Source organism: Sylvia atricapilla, chromosome 1, assembly GCF_009819655.1.
Source record: "Sylvia atricapilla isolate bSylAtr1 chromosome 1, bSylAtr1.pri, whole genome shotgun sequence".
In the NCBI taxonomy this organism is placed as follows: domain Eukaryota; kingdom Metazoa; phylum Chordata; class Aves; order Passeriformes; family Sylviidae; genus Sylvia; species Sylvia atricapilla.
Genome location: NC_089140.1, coordinates 25,801,334 through 25,818,121, shown reverse-complemented (window position 1 = coordinate 25,818,121; position 16,788 = coordinate 25,801,334). Strand labels below are relative to the sequence as shown.

Genomic DNA, 16,788 nt, shown 5'->3' with positions numbered 1-16,788 from the left:
ATTCCACTATCCTAAAACCAAATATATATACTTCTTACACTGTACTGGGTTCTGCAGTTGTTTTGCATCTTTTCTAACTCCTCTCACTCCCGCTGGCAAATCTTCAGGAGTTATTTTGGGAAGTAAAAGACACTGGGAACCTTTAACAGCCAAACTGATTACAGTATTTTCATACGTCCTTAAAACTAACATTTGTCTTTAAAATTTAGAAATGGAATGGAAAAAAGTTTGTGCTATAAAATGTGTAAGTGAAAGCTAGAAAAATATGAAGCATAACATTACAGTACCACCAGAGTTAACAGTAAACAAATCAAAGTGTTTGGTGAGAACAGTGCTGAGTTTGAATCATAGAATAGTCATTTACACCTTCCTTGTATACAAAATATTAATGTATCATGAAAAAAGAAACTAAACAGGAAACCCACTCTCATATTTATAACAAGCTACTTTACATAACAGTTACAATCAGAAACTTCTGATTTTATCCAGGTAAGGCAAGGAGGAAAAGAACTTGCTTTCTTTCTTTAAAAGATGTGTCCACAGGCAAGTAGCAAGTTTCATTTGACATGTCCAAGGGTTTGGCTTTTTTGGATTATCACTGGAATATCCTTTGTCATAAACCACACAGCTTCAGATTCTGTTGACATTACTTTTATGCACTCAGAGATCTAACAGATATATTCCCTCTAAGAAAACCACATGTTGTTGCATTCAGCCAGACACTTTTTCCACTGCCAGCTCTTCAAAACATGAACATACACTATAAAAAATATCTACTAGTAAGCAATAAACACATTTCAAGAAAGAGGAAAGATGCAGACTTGCACACTGCAGATTTATCCTATGATATCAGAAGGTTTTTTCCCTCTTTTTTTAGCACCTTAAAAATATAGATGTAACATTCACAATTTCTCACCATTTCAGTAACAGTACTAACCAAATACTGCTAGTGGCATTGATGGTTTCCTAACAACTAAAAATCCCCAAATTTGCTTACAAGAAAATATCATATAATCCAAAGTCTCAGTCCTAAAAACACAGGGTGTTGCTACAGAACAAAAACCTTTACAGTATACTAGAAAGAAGGGTTATAAAACATGATGATGGGAGAAAAAACAGACCATGCTGTTTTCATTCATGTAGTAGTGATGTCAGTGCCTGCAATGGTAGTTGCTCTGACCTGTAGAGGCTCAAAGCAGAAGTGTTTTCACAGAAATCTCCTTCATAAAAGAATGTCTAGCAAATCATTACAATATCCACACAAAATGGCTTAGTAGGATAGCCAGTTCAAGGCATCTATACTGAAGAAGGCTGAAAGGAGGTGAGGAAGGGACAGGTGCCTTAAGAGAATAACATCTATCCGTCAGAATCATAAGCAGTCTCCAGAACAAGCGTATTTGTGAAACAATCCAAGTCAGACTGCAGAGCCAAACACATCTCCTGCACTGGTGAGAAAAACAACAGGATTAAATCTAGAGCCTAAGCTCACATTTTACAGCAGTGGGAAATGGCTTTGAAAAACTGACAAAAAAACTTAATCAAGCCACTTCCCCAAGACTTGCATACTGATAACAACTATAAATAGCTGGAGTAGCATTGTTTAACAAGCCACAGCAAAATGGTCCATGTCTGAAAATGGAACATTTAAAATTTTTTTCAAGTCCTCCATTATTACTGCAGTAGTCCTCCAGTTCAGCAAATTTCTATATACTATTATCATTATACAGACTACAAACACATTTTTAGTGTCCACACATCATGCACTAAAATGCTGAGAACAAGCAGGGAAACAAAGACAAAATACTGCCCACTGGCATGGAACTGTATTCCAAATTGTGTAAAAACAGCTCTAGTTTTGGGGGGGTGGAGTGGGGGGGCAGACGAAGGGGAGGTTTGGTAACCTTTTTTCATTTGCAAGACTGAAGAAATAGAGTATCTTATTACTCTCGCCCTAGAAAATGGTGCCTGTATTTCAGTAAAATAAAGCTGTTGACGTGTGCAATTGTGGTCATTATTAGGGCGATCACGTTGTTTTCATTCATTCATTCAGGATTTGCTAAAGGATGTCAGCTTCTGCAGCAGCAGCTGGCTTGACCTGGAGGAGGGGGAACGAATTCTTTGCAGTGCATACAGATTACAGGGTGCATTTCTCGACGGACCATTTATGATTTTATACACTGCACTCATTAAACCAAATCAAGCTCTGTGTGCTGCTGACGCAGTTCACCAGGAGGCAAGCTCAAACAAGTTTAATGACAGAAAAGTCATTCAGTACTAATTTACAGTCTGATTTATTAAGGCTAAAATAGCCCACAGATGAAGAAGACTGAAATCACTTTCTAAAATTAAAATTTCCCCTCCAACAAAAAATTCATACACATTAATGAAGTACTTCACAGCTTTGCAGAATTTTTCTGCCTTGCAGGTAACTGTCCATATTCCTCCCTCTTCAATACACCTTAAGCGTAGGCTTTATACACTGCACCACTACAATGTTTTCCTCCGGGTTCCCATAATTAAATAATTTACTGCTCATCGTCAGCACCACCACTACTTATATGCACAGCTATTTTGGTTTTTCCTAATTTCCCATTAGCATTTTCCAAAGATTTAAGAGGCAAAAGGGAAATCTACACTTAGTGCTGCACAGTCAGAAAAACATGATCTTTAAAATTTTAACTAGAACTTGAATGAATCAAAACCACAGAAGCTCAAGTTCCATTTTCAAGCATGCAAAACTGTCTGCAGAAACAGAGTGTCTTTTTGAAAAATACATTACAAAGTATGTCTGGTCAGATTATAACACAATCAATTAGGTCATCTGCATAAGCAGATGCATTAAGGCAAATTAACTCCATTTGTAACTGGCAATGACATTTTTCTCATTTATAAAATGCTGCCCCTGACCTAGGACGATTCAGATGACAGATATGCCCAAGTTACAAATACTACAGACAGTAAGGTTTCACTACACATAAAAACTGAAGAGCTAAGAAGGTAATATTCCAGTGCTACAACACATGCTGGCACCCAACACAGACCATAATTTGCCACAGAAATCACACACAGTAAGACTTATGGGAGAGACAGAAAAAGCAAGCGGTATCGAACCACAGAAAGCATTCCCAGAAAGAGATGATGTCCGATACCTGATAGCTACAGCAGCACAACATAAAAAGTGCATTTAGTCCAATTCATTCAATTGCCCAAGTGATGGGGGAAGGCAGAAGGGAGTGGGGGAGGTAAGATGGCCACTGCCACTTTAACACACTCAATAATTTAACAGACAACCTGACGCAGGTTAAGTTGGACTTGCTGGGAATCAATTTTACATTTCAAACTTTACAGGCCTAGTTCGGCTACACTGGGGGTTGGTTTGTAGTGGGTTTTCTTTGGTTGAGCTTTTTGCAGTCTCAAGGATTCAGTACTAAATATCACAAGGAGACAGACTTGTTTTTAAGCACCTCAACATAGGAATTTCCTTGTTTTGGATCCTGTGCTTGGAAACATCACATCTTTTAACCTATGATCTAACAAAAACGCAAGTCTTTTAAGAAACCGAGCCCTGCAGAAAAGAAGAGCATTTGAGGCTTGGTTTTAACACACACTTCAGAACTCGGTTGTGACACCTCAGATATAAATCTAACTCATTATCACCCCTACGAGACAGTTACAGCTGGAGACCGGGAAGCGGGTTAATTTTAGGCTCGTTTCCCTATTACACACCTCCGCTGCCACAGCCCGAGCCGAGGGCAGGAGCATTAAGAGCCCCGCGGCCGGAGCCCCCGACTGCTTCTCCCCTCGGGGCGGGACCCGCCGGCCGCCCCCGCTCCGCTCCTGCCCAGGCCGGCGCGGGGGAGTTTTTCCTAAGCAGGATTCTCACCTTGCCCGAGAAAGAGGGTGACATTTTAGGGGTCGCCTCCCCCCATCCCGAGGGAGGGCGGAGGGACGAGGTGCTTTTCCTTCCGCCTCCTGGCAGGGCAAACCCGGGGCACGACACCTGCCCCAGGGGTGGGGGATTTACGGCTCATCCTCGCCCCCCCGACCCGCTCCCTAAGGATCCGGCGAGGCTCCTCTCGTCGGGCCGGGAGTCCCCCCGGCGTCCCACCCCCGCTGGCCAGAGGGGAAGGCAGAGCACAGCCCGACGGCGGAAAGCAGAGCCCAGGGTGCCCGCTGGCTGGGCGGCCCCGGCCCGGCCAGCACCTCCGCGGGGCAGGGAAGCGAAACCGGCTTTCTCCCGGTGCTTTACCTCTGTACACCGGGGAGCTGGGGCTCCGTCTCTCAGGTGAGCTGCTCCTCCTGCTGCCGCCGCTCTCCGGCGACCGCCGCTGCCTGCCCTTCACCCTGCCCGGCTCCGCTCCGCCGCCCGCCGCCAGCGGCGGCGTCGCGCTGGGCGGCGGTGGGGGACTACCTCCGCCGCGACCCCCGCCGCCGCTGCCCGGGCCCGTGTTGCTGCCCACCGAGGCGGAGGGGGACCGGGTCGGGCTGTGCTGGTTGCCCCGCAGGAGCTGGTACGGGACGGTTGCTCGGATAGGCTGGAGCAGCCGGCTGGTCCCCACCGAGCCTCCCCCGGCGCCGTTCCCGGGGCCCCCGGCCGTGCCGGCGGTGGGGGACCCGGCGGCGCCGCGCCTCATCCTCTGCGGCGGGGGCTGGTGGTGGGACGGGGGGGTTTGCGAGGAGCTGGACGAGGACATGGCGAGGACGCGCAAGACCCCCGCGGGTCACTCGCTCCGGCGGCTGCGGGGGACCCGAACTCGGCCCCCCGCGCCCCGCATGCACCGGCCGCGGGGAGAGGAGGAGGAGGAGGAGGGGGGAGGGATGGAGGGAGGGGGCGGGGCGGGACAAGCGCTGCACGGCCCTAGGGAGTCTCCGCACCGCCTGCCCAGCTGCCCCCGGCGCTTCCTATCGGCGACGGCGGCTGCTGCTTCCACGCCAGGCTCTGGCCATCGCTGCCCGCCCCAGCGTCGAGAGCACCGGGGGCGCTGCCGAGCCCAGCGACCGCTCACATCGTACAGCGCTGCCGGCTCAGGGTGGTCGGCGGCAGGGGACGACGAGGGGACACGCAGCCGGAGCGGGAAGGATGGGGAGGGGGGAAGGCGCTCGCAGCCAGCTCTTGCTCCAGCCCCTGCCCCCGCCGGCGCCCGGGAGCCACTGCCAGCACCATCCGCTCCCCGCGCCGCCCGCCCTCCGAATGGCACCGCGCAGCCCCGGCACCCGGCCGCGACGGGCAGGGGTGGTGAGCGCGTGAGCCCATTGGGCGCCACCGCGGCACCAGCGCGGTCTCCATTGGCCGGGGGCCCTGTCTCTCATCGCTCTCAGGCAATGGGAGCGGGCGGCGCGGCGGGGGCGTGGCCGGCGGCGGAGAGGCGGGCCGGGGGAAGTGGGATGTGGCGGCGGCGGGAGGGGCGGGCACGGCGGCGCTGGGAGGCGGCGGCCCTGGGGGGAGAGCGGCCCGGGGGGCGCTGGCTGAGGGGACACGGTGCGCTCCTGAGTTCAAACTGGACTCTACCGGGTGCCGACTTAACAGTGACTTCAGAGACCCGGTGTTCTGGATCAAATCCTGCGCTATCCCTATTCTCAGAGGACTGTCGGCCTCTTCCCGTTTACTCCACTTCCATGCAGGGAAGGCTCAGAAACAGCCAGATTTTCTCGCAACAAAATATTCACGTCCATCAAAGCTTGACAATATTTTTACTTTCATTAAAAAAATCAAGATGTTCTCCAGAGTCTAAATGAGTCTGGTTTCATCATTTCCTATAAGTGTATATAGAAGATATTTTTTTCCTAATGTACATCCAAAAACACTTCTCAGAGAATGTCAAGAGGAAAATGAAAAGTTTTACAGTGATATTTTTAGAAAGTGCTTTTGTTCTAGGAAAAAGAGCTTCCATGAGACGAATTGATAACCTGAGACAATGAGAAACAAAATGAAGGTTAGGATGAGTAGCTTAATAGCTAAGAAAATAAATGGCTGTAAGATCAGAAAGATAAGTTGAGCTGAGTCCATCAAGAAAACTGTGCTTATTTTGGATCTGATGCAAATATGATGCTAATGGAGAAGGGAAAATGCAGGGAGTCTTGCTATGTGGAGGAAGTCAGCTCAGTGATGGCCTCTCAGATTCAAATATTAGAACAAAAAGAACATGGTATATACATAGAAGTAGAATGTTTAACAGGATACACTCTCTTGTTTTAGATACTGCCTGCCGATGAGTAATCAATTAAAAGTGTCACAGAATTAACTATATCCCTTGTACCATTTTTTTGATTATGTAACAAACGCTCATTTTGGTTTTGCACACTTCCAATTACTGCAGTTACGTACTTCTAAAGCTGTCCAGAGCTATCCTTATCCCTTGGTAGCACGGGAACCAGTTGATAGTCCCAATGAGAAACCCTATTCTCACAAAATGCTTCTATTCATGGACTGTTAGTGAGACTTTGTTTGCACTAGCACCATGTGACACAGTCACCGTGGTTATGTTACAGAAAGAGTTGGAATAATACACCACACATCCACGTGAACATGTGCTCGGGTTCAACAAAGCCACTCATATTAATTAATTTTAAGAAAAATCAGCCCCCATGTATTTTTCCATTAGTCCAGTCTTTTTGTTTTCTGCTTCCATAAGCCTTTTTTTTTTTTTTTTGGTAAAAATGGGCTGTAGAGACTTTTTCCCCCAAGGGTTTTGCACTGAGCTTAATCACAGATATGAAGTCCATCTAGTTTATTTTTTTCTGCTTCACTCCATTGGGCTCAAAATGACTGGAAAGTATTCACCTGTAGTAGCCATCTGCCAAACAGTAATATCAGTAGTGTTTTAAACAGTAAGCACGTTTTCCTATATATGTACCTTTGTCACATAACATTGCTGATACAGTAGTGTCTTACAGACCAAAAATCATCTGGTGTCAGCTGAGAAAGAAAGTACACCTTTGACTAACAATAGTTGATACATTCCAGCTATTGCCAATGCTAAGGGTTATGTCAGACTAAAATAAGGATGAACTAGTATAACTCTTGAATTTGTCTGTATTGATACTATTTTACAATGGCTGAATTTTACAATTTCCATGTCCTTGCACATCAAACAAGCAAAGTATTTGGACATGAAGAACAGATTTGTAAAGACAAGGTAAATGTCTGACAAAGAAAATCCTACCAGCCCCCAAAACAAGAATACCCACACGCACCCCAAACCACAGGGCATGTCAGTGTAAAATATCAGTAGCAAGTCTTCCTTTCCAAACAAGCTGAGGACCACGCCACAGCCTTAACAGTCCGAACTGAACCACCACTTCACTCCCCTTCGCAGCAACCAGAGAAGGAAAGATCCACTGGGATTGCTTGCAGCCAAACTGTTACCGGGCACATCAACAGCTGTACTGGGGTGACTTTGCTCCCCAAAAGTTATTTCCATCCTAATTCCTTCTAAACTAGAGTTTACATACATATTACAACACCATGCCATGCACCTAGAAAACAGTAATTTCAGAAAAGGTGAAGAGAGTATTCTTCTGGATTTTAAAGTGGGATACCAACTGATGAGTTTTTCACTGTTTTTCATCTAGGTTCCAAAGTAGTTCCATCAGGGAATACCATTGCTCTAAAATATCAAGAAGATATTACAGGGAAAGCGAAGTAAAAGCTAAGCTCCTATCAGAATCTTCATATCTTTCAAAAACCCATGTTTGCCTTAAATTCCCTTTCCAACTTTTCAAAAGTCACATTAAAGGCATTTCTCGCTTCTCTATTCCACTTTAAGGAACTACCTTGTCAGCTGGCATGTGCTTAAGGGAGTTTATACTGGAGGTAACAGGTATTTCTGACTCTTAAATCCTTCTGGGAGACAAGGACATCCTTAACACAGCTTCTGCGAGAGGCATCCTGAGAGCAGTGGAAATTATATATCACAGCAAGGGTGTGAACACAAGGAATGAGACGGTGACAGGCAAGAGTGAAGCAAAGTTACATCTCTCCTACTATTATCAATTGATAATAGATTCATTTCTTGAGGTCAGAAATAGATTTACATGAGTGCCGTGAGCCATGAAAACTGAGAATTTTTAAGCAGCCATTAGACACTATGCAATCCTAATCCTTATTTTGTTCCTGCCTGAAGGTTTTAAAGAGAGCAAACTCTTAAAATCTGGACATACCTTTTGTTTCTAGGCTCTTACTAGGGCATAAGGCCATCAATACTCTGCTCCCAGTGTATCTACCTGCTTGTCTCATTATTTTTATGTCTCTCTTATCTCCCTCTGTCTATGTTTTCTTTGCTGCCCTTTCCCCATTCCACTTAGAATCAAGTCCTTTGTGACTGTCTCTGAGGTATTCACACAGCATCTAACACAATACAGTAATGAGAAAGGGTGCATTGGTCTTCATGTATGTTTGGGTCCATTCCCTGTGTTTCACTTATTTGTAATGAATATACAGTTGGGAATATTACATTTGGGAAGAGAGAAATAACAAGAAGTACTTACATCACAGTAATGCTCCGAAAGAGATGATGACCAAAAAGCATTATCTGTGGCCTAAAACTAGAACCCCCCCTAATGACCCAAACTGCAGCTCTCAAATGACAAAACTGAGGCTAAAATAGGCTTGCCTCTGTGGACTTGGAGCATCTAGGATCATCTAGGCAGGAATGGGAACATCACCTGTAGTAAGGGCCCCCATGTGAAATAAAACTGCCATCTGGAGCTGAGCAGCTCTGCTGAATCAGCAGTGGCCCATTTTCCTAGAAAATATCTGTCTCAAGCTGTGGAGATGCTCATTTAGGTTTTGGCCTGTTTTGCCTTCAAACAGAGTTCTAGCTAGAAAAAGACAGTAATGGGGAAAAATATATATATGGAATTATTTTTACTACAAGGATTTTTGACAAACAGACACTGCCTTCATCAACTACACCCCATCTTCTCACCGCTCCCAAATGTTCAGTGGCATAGATGTGATCTCCTCAGATCAGCCAAGCACTCTCTACCCCCAAGCCTCTTGGGACTTACCTTGCATTTGAGCCCTTGGATTCTCCAGGGCTGCTGATACATCGTTATCCCTACTGCTGGCTTTGCTGACACTAGTCAGGGAAGAGACTTCCAACTTATGATCACTTTCAAGTCTCTCCATGCTCAAGTTATCTTCCAACAACAAAAGGAAACCCACTACTGAGGACTTACCTTAACACTGTTGATCATCCAATTTAGGGTCAGGCATGTGGTCAAGTGTTAGATTTCTTTTTCTCATGTCTTTTTTTCCTGGATATGGGGAAAATCCATTAAGCAAAGGGCTATTAGACCTATGGTCCAACAGTATTTATACCAGGTCAAATTTGGTAATTCTGAATACTCACAAACTGGAAAATTTCAGAATCTAGTTTACAATCAAATTTCAGCCAGAAGGTATTACAGTACTTTCTTTTTAGTCAAATGCTATTGTTAACATTATTTCATTCAGTGCAAAGGATTGTCACTAGGAATGAGGACTGCATAATGAACAAACCAGGAAACTACAGAATAAGAGCCAGCTGTAAGATTTTCCTTTAAGAAAATTGAATACCGTTTTGGATAATTGTCTTTTTTTTTTCCTATCTGTCACAAGTCTTTTTGTGATACTGAATAACTCACTTAAACCAGAACCTGCCCATTAACATTACCTTTGTTATAACAAAGTCTTATCTCATCTGGAATCAAACCTACTGCTACGTTCTCTTCTCTTCTTCAGGAAAATAGGCCAACCACTTTGGACTTCTGAATTATGTATTCCTTAGGCATCTGCTTTAACATAAAGGCGAACATTCAACACAGCTAAAATCATCAAACCTTCCTTCCAGCTCTGCATTTAGTCTGAAGGGGTTTTTTATCTATTCATTGGTACAGGTAATTCCATTCAACACTTTCCTTTAGCTAGCAAGTTATCCATGTCAGACCATATCCCATGGGAAGCTGAGTTTTCTCCAGGCAGCAATCCTGCCCTACATTACTATTCTGAATTTTGGTTACTTGACTCAACTGCCATCTCCATCTCCCCTCCCCAGTTCATCATCTGGAAAAAAAGTCTGATTTGCACAGCCAGGACTAAGCCCAAGTTCTTTCAAATGAGAACCGGGGGATTTTGCAGGTTTATTTTCCCTCTTTTCCATTTTTAGGCATTTGGTATGAGGACACTTTTGGACAAGTATGTGTGGTTGATATTCTCCAAAGTGAAAGTGATTGAAACACAGGTAAAATGGCTGGTATTTTGATAACCTGCCATGTCAAACATAATGGACACTACTAGTAGTTCTTTACTATAATTTCTCTTGCCAGTCTCTTATCTAAAAGATATCAATAATAATAGCAAAATAATGCAACATTTCATGTTGACATAATAAAAGTAATTATTCCTTAAAAAAGCTTCATGCTACATCATAAAACCATCTGTGAGAAAAAAATGTTTTCAGAGTACTTAGGTAGTGTATATTATGCACAACAATAGTATCTTTAATGGAAAAGGTAGAATCAGTAAGCAAATGCCAGCAGCAATTTTAATATAATGATATTGTTATATCTATTGCCACTTACACCACTAAAATAAAAGAAAGGAGAAACACCATTTCATGTGAGCAGTTACCTCGCTAAGGATATTAGGAAAGCACAAATGTACTGTATATGATTTATATGACATTTAACTTTTTAAATGAGCAGCATCCCCTTAACAAGGTAGATTTGAAGCCATTATGATCCATTAAAACAGTAATAAGTGTCTGATAGTACAGTCCCTGACATCTTTCTATTAAGATTTCTTGATTTGGTCTGTATCTGGTTTTGTGTTGTTTTTTTTTTTTTTTGAACTGCATTAAGCATGAATGCCCCTACCACACTAGTCCCCTAGCTGTCAGATTTGTGCTGGTGTTAATAAGGGTATTTTGACAATACTGGTTTAAAAGGCAGATCTGAGGGTTAGGGAACTTTGACCTTCATTTCAGAGAGTCCTTTTCTGGGTTGCTTCTACCCCTCTAGTTCACAGTTTCTGACAAATAGGGCCTTGTTCACCATGACATTTCTTTCCAGGCACAACAAACAGCACTAAATTTTATTTGGAACTTATCATCACTGTTCCTTTACCAGCCAAATGGGATTCTGTTGAGTGACATGGTGCACTCCACAACTACTGCTGGGAGGTAAACACGCTATGAATCTTCAAAGCAGGTAAATATTCTCTTTTTTAAATAGAAATTCCAGCCTGGTAAGAATAATAACAATAAAATGTATTAGAGAGACACATTTTAAAAATGTTAGGGTATGCTACTCTATAAGCAAAGTATTCTTTGTAAGAATGTTCCATTCTGTGCATATAACAGGTTGTGGGGCCAGAGCAGAGTCACAGAACTGAGTCAAAATGCTGGAAATAGTATTTTCAAGTAGGTAATATACTCGCCTGAAGAAACAAATATTTATTTGTAAATGTGGTTTGTTGGTGTGGCAGCTATAAAACAGGCTTTAAGAGTTTGCCTAATGCTAATTTACATACAACAAAAGTGGATTTACATAACAGTTAGGAACAAACCTGTAGAAACAAGGAAGTGTGCAGTCAGCTTAAAACTGTTGCTTTGTGGTGGAATGGTATTTAAGTGAAAAATATGATGCATTTCTGTTTTAACTGCATGTTTTCTTGGATTTCTGAGTCCATGTCAACAGCTTTAATTGCATTTTAAAGCAAGTTTGGAGATGTGAATTTCCCTTGTCTCCTTTACATTCCAAAAGAAAATAGAATGCAAAACTTCAGCATCATTAAAAGAGAAAAAAGAAAGGGAGCTGATAGTAGGTCCTCAGCAACTGGAATAATCTCCCACGGGGAGAGGTGGAAACCTTATTCCATGAGTCATTTAATACCGAATAAACAAAGCACTGGAGAATAAATTGTAAGGCATGATTTTCTTTTTCTTGTTCATTGACAGAGGGAGGGCTATTTGACTTAATGGAGCTTTTCCTTTTTTAAAATCCTTTAGTAGTAGAAAGCGTGGACAATGTTACAGTTTATTTCTCATTGTCACTTTGGTCTTTACTGTCATTGTAATAAAGGCACGAGTAACTTTAGCCCCTGCACACTATGAAGTATGCAAGATCAAGTCCTCAAGAGCTGCTGAAATTCAGGATCCTCTTAGGCAGTGGCCCTCACTGATGTAGTTACACAGTGGGTAAATTACAGTTCCATTAAAGGTTTTGCACACCCGACTATCACAGGTCCTGCCATTAAATGCTATGCTTTAGTGACAAAGCTCTGAGGAAGGCAGCTGAGTAAGCTGTGTATGCTGGCATGGCCTGCTCTTGGTCTCCAGTGGAATCCAGGACTGATAGAAGGCAACAAATAACCCCTTGCATTGCACAGAGCCTGTCTGTAATCAAATATAATTAAGGAATCACTACCAGTCAGAGCTGTTATAGTCTTGCCTGTAATCAAGAACAGCATTATTGCAACATTTATTACTCTCAAAAGTACTCTGAGATTTATGGGTCCTTGGAAAGAAAAGCATTGTTTGGCAAATCTATCTATAAGCATTATTTGGCCATAAAGAGAGTTCTTTCTCTGAGAGAACAGAGCAGTTCCAATGAAGCACATCTATTTGATAATTTATTCAGATTCTTTTTAGTCTTAAATGACAAAAAGCACCCATGTTACTTGAAGAAATTCAAACTTTTACTTGCCAGCCAAGTAGATGTAGACATGTATTATTTCCCTGATGCTTGAGATACAATGTAACCACTATTGGTGGAGATAGGACATTCCAATTAACAGTGGGAATCAGCGTCATCATGCAGAAACTGAACTCTTTGATGTAATTGCTATGTTATTATAAGCCCATGATCAAAGGTCTCAAGGGGAAGACCTTTCCCTATAGTACTGAGTTATGGCTTTGGCTCTACAAATAGACAGGAATGTTAAACAGAAATGTATCTGGGAAAATGATGATGATGTGACATAACTCATAAGGAGTCTAAAAGAAGGGAGTAATAAGTGCAGTTGATCATGCAAGGGTAGAAGAAGCAGTATCTCTTGATTTTGGAAAGAAAAGAGAAAAAAGAATTTTTTGGTGACTTCTCAGCTCACAAGGAGACAGAAAAAAAGCTGTAGATTCAGAAGTGGATGTAGGTGGGAAAGCAATGGGTCAAGAAAAAGCTTGTTATCTTGAAAACATAACCTGAAGAGGTTTGGAAAGCCATTAGTAAAACCACCTCAAAGCTCCCCAAGGAAACTGTTTTCTTCTGCAAGTTACATAGGTGATCTGTAGAGTTGATCTGGAGGGCACAGGAGCTGATGCAGACTCCTCCCCATACCAAGCCTCTGAGGTTAGGAGAGTCAGCTCCTCTGTTTGTGTGTATGGTGACAGTTCTGCCAAATACTTTTCAGATACAGCAGCTTTATCAGTGAGAAGGATCTGGGCTGCCCTGCAAAGATAATCCTCCCAGTGGTGTGTCAGCCTCAAAGAAGGCTGTGATTATCATTCCAAAGGAGTGTAATGTGAACCTGTGCCGCCCATTCAGCCAAGTGATGGCTGGATCAAGGACTCTTCTGCTCTTCCCTCACTCTTTCTTTTGGTTTTTCTTTTGGGTTGGTTTTTTTTGTTTGTTTTTTGTTTTTTGTTTTTTGTTTTTTGTTTTTTTTTTCCAGCAAACAACTTATCTTCATGTTAACTTCTTTTTTTTTATGTACACTTAAGATGTCCAAAGAGTGAGCAGCTGTCCCAAAGCACAGTGGTCCTTAGAAATGGATCTCCTACTTGACCATCAGCAGAATAATAGCTGGATGAGTTTCTCGTAGTGGGATGCTTGGAAATTTGCTGGCTCGGATTAGCATTTTACGAAGATAAACTCTGCAGTCTAGTGGAGTCTTTCACTGTACTTTCAGCTCTCCTAAGCCTGACGTTGCAAGGTTTTGCTACTAGCCTGAGACACACAAAGCTCCAGGCCCGATGTAAGGGTGACTCACCCCTTTGATTGAACAGGTCTTAGAGATGGATGCTGTCTTTTCTGTCACTTCAGGAAAGAAAGTCTTCATACAGTGAAATCAGGTGTCTGATCTCCCAGGTCTCCTGAACTTGTGTCCATCTGTTGTTGGTTTGTTTTCTTTTTTTTTTTTTTTTTTTTTTTTTTTTTTTTTTTTTTTTTTTTTTCCACAGGAAGGACAAGCACATCGAACGGCAGATGGGAGAATGACCATCCTCTAACCATATTGAGTGGTGCTTATTCATGGGTCATAACCCAGAAACAAATTACTTGTGTTTGTCTGGGTTCTTGTTCTGGTCTTGCAGCAATGACTGAGTTCAGCTTGGAATTTAATACACAAAAAAAATACAGAAAAACAAGGCGGACAAAACTCAGGATTAAACAAATAACTAATGCATGACAACAGCAAGTGGGTTTGATCTTTAAAACCAGAAAATTTTCTGTACCCAAATGCCTTTCCTCACTGCATTCTGCATAAAGGAAGGAGCAGAGGCAGCTGCAACCATCTCAGCTTGAGAGATGGAGCTCCCAGTAGTCAGTCTGCGAGAAAACACCTGGCTGGCCTTAACGAACATTATTTTCTAGAATGTTCCAAGAGCTCTGCTGGCAGGGAAATATACCTGCCTTGCAAGGGAGAACATAAAGAGGCAGTTCTCCAACAGCACATGGTTTGACTTATAAAAGCTTTCCTTACGGGCAGAATTAATTATATATCATAAAGATCTGTTATATATTCTGTTTATACAATTATAAAGCATTACAGTTAATTAGCTGTGGTACAGACTCCCAAAGCAGAATCTGGTTAGAGAATAAACAAAATGCTCAGTCATCTGTGACAGTGGTTAACAACTCGCACTTTCATATCACCTTTCACACTTAACTCTCTTGAAGTGATTTATAAGTTATGCAATCCAGTGGGCTTGAGCTTTGTGTATTCGGTAATTTTTTGGTTTATGTAAAATTAGAATATGCTGATAAGAAATGGTCTGAGATTCTTATACCTTTAAGAAATTAAATTCAAAATATTTGGTAACCAACTCTATTTCAACTGTTTTGTTACGTATTATTTACTTGTGATCCTATTATGTCTGGCATTGTATATACAGAGAAAATAAATACTTCTCTATCCCCTTTTTCTGTCCTGATATAGACAGTTCTGACTGGCAGCAAAGTGAATCCCTATCTACATCACTAAAAATAGGGGTGAAATCCTGATTGTGAGAAGATATTTATAGAAGTGTGCAATACGACAAAAATTTGTTTTTCAAGCTACATTTTTAAAGTATTTCAGTGCTATGAAATGAGTTGACAATATTACTGTATCAAAGCATCTGACATCTTTGAACTAATTACTTTTTTGCCATCACATAATTTAGCACTGAGTCTTATTGTTGTGCATATGCTACTACAGGTGTCTGGGCAGAGTAAGTGCTTTTTGAAATCTCATCAGTGTCATGTGAGTAGAACTAAAAAAATGAAGTTAATATTATTTGTCATGTCATGGGATATTGTACTGGTTACTGTGCCTGCCCAGAAAGCGCTTCTTAAAGCAAAAAAAGCTTGTAATACTTATAAAAGAAACCGAAGAAAAAAGCCCACAAGATGGGAGCAAGAGAGGAAGAGTATGCATTTAGTGTAGTCAAGGTATTTATACTGTAAAATGTAGCACACAGTATTTTCAAAAATCTGCAAATAAATTAAAACAAGCACTCTGCACTGAAAATGCCACAGCTTGATATCAATTCTGTTTCCTGATTGGATCATGAAGGTAGTGTGATTTGAGGTAACTTTGAAGGAAAGCCTCAAAGTCTTTTTTAAAGCCTATTTTGGGCATAGTTTTCTAGAAGAAAGTCTGAAATATATATATGAAAGAACTTCTGAGAGACAGAGATAAAAAGGGCAACTGAAAATTGACAGGCATTGTCAGCTTGGAAAAATAAACTGCACAGTAAGATATGAGATAAGATTATAGATGAGTGCCCAATGGATGCTCCTAACTTCTATTCAAAATGGCACTGAAGGAGAATAAGTACCAGGAAAGGATACAGAGAGAGGCAGATAAAATCAGAGAGAACATTTGAGAAAGGTGTCTTGACTTCAGTGTTTTAGGCTCAAGGGGAAATCAGGTATGGGTAATGAAAAGTGTAGAAGTTGCATTCTAGATATTACAGTTGCACTGATGAAATTAGAAGAAATCATCTAGAAAAACATACAAGTAGAATAATAAGAGGTAAAAAAAGAGCCTGGTGAGGTATCTGTTGAAATTCAGGATGGAGATCTCCCACAGCTGAAAAAAAGGCTAAGGAATTGGCAATAATTTGAAAAAGAAAACAAGAAAAGGAAAAGAAAAACTTTTCTATCTTTTCAATGGTGAGTCAAGAGAGGACCGTATTTCTGAGTCACAGTATGATCAATAACATCACAGGCCGTGGAGGTGGAAGGAGTCCTGAGATTTGGTCACATCACTAATAATAACCTCAAAAGAGCTGAATGGGGTGTAGTGTACACAGCTGAAATTAAAGACAGCTTGGGAAAAGGTGAAATTGGCAGAAAGCCATCTGAGGTCATAGTTTCAGGCAATGCATTATTTTATTTTAAAACTTACAGACAGGAGGAAAACTCAGCAGAAATATGAGAGGAAAATTAGGTCAAATGTAGGATTTAAAAAATATGGATAAGACAGATATCATTCCTTGTACACTGGGATGTTTGTGAAGAGTTACAAGACACAAAGAACAAGGAAAAGAAACCCTACAAATAGAAAATTACAGGGTTACTGGTAAAGGGGGAGGGATAAAATGA

General features: G+C 42.0%; 2 protein-coding genes across 6 annotated transcripts in view; both read right to left on the bottom strand.

Annotated features, from left to right (window-relative positions):
• GLCCI1 (glucocorticoid induced 1) overlaps positions 1-4,700 on the bottom strand; it is a 54,685-nt gene extending 49,985 nt beyond the window's left edge. For all 5 annotated transcript variants that reach the window (XM_066317875.1, XM_066317884.1, XM_066317901.1 and 2 more), the window contains exon 1: positions 4,250-4,700. In XM_066317875.1, coding sequence (XP_066173972.1) covers positions 4,250-4,694 — 445 coding nt within the window. In that variant the 5' untranslated portion in view covers positions 4,695-4,700. The remainder of the gene's footprint in view (positions 1-4,249) is intronic.
• The window catches only part of C1GALT1 (core 1 synthase, glycoprotein-N-acetylgalactosamine 3-beta-galactosyltransferase 1), a 238,479-nt gene that overhangs the window by 12,628 nt on the left and 209,063 nt on the right, over positions 1-16,788 (bottom strand). The window lies entirely within an intron of this gene.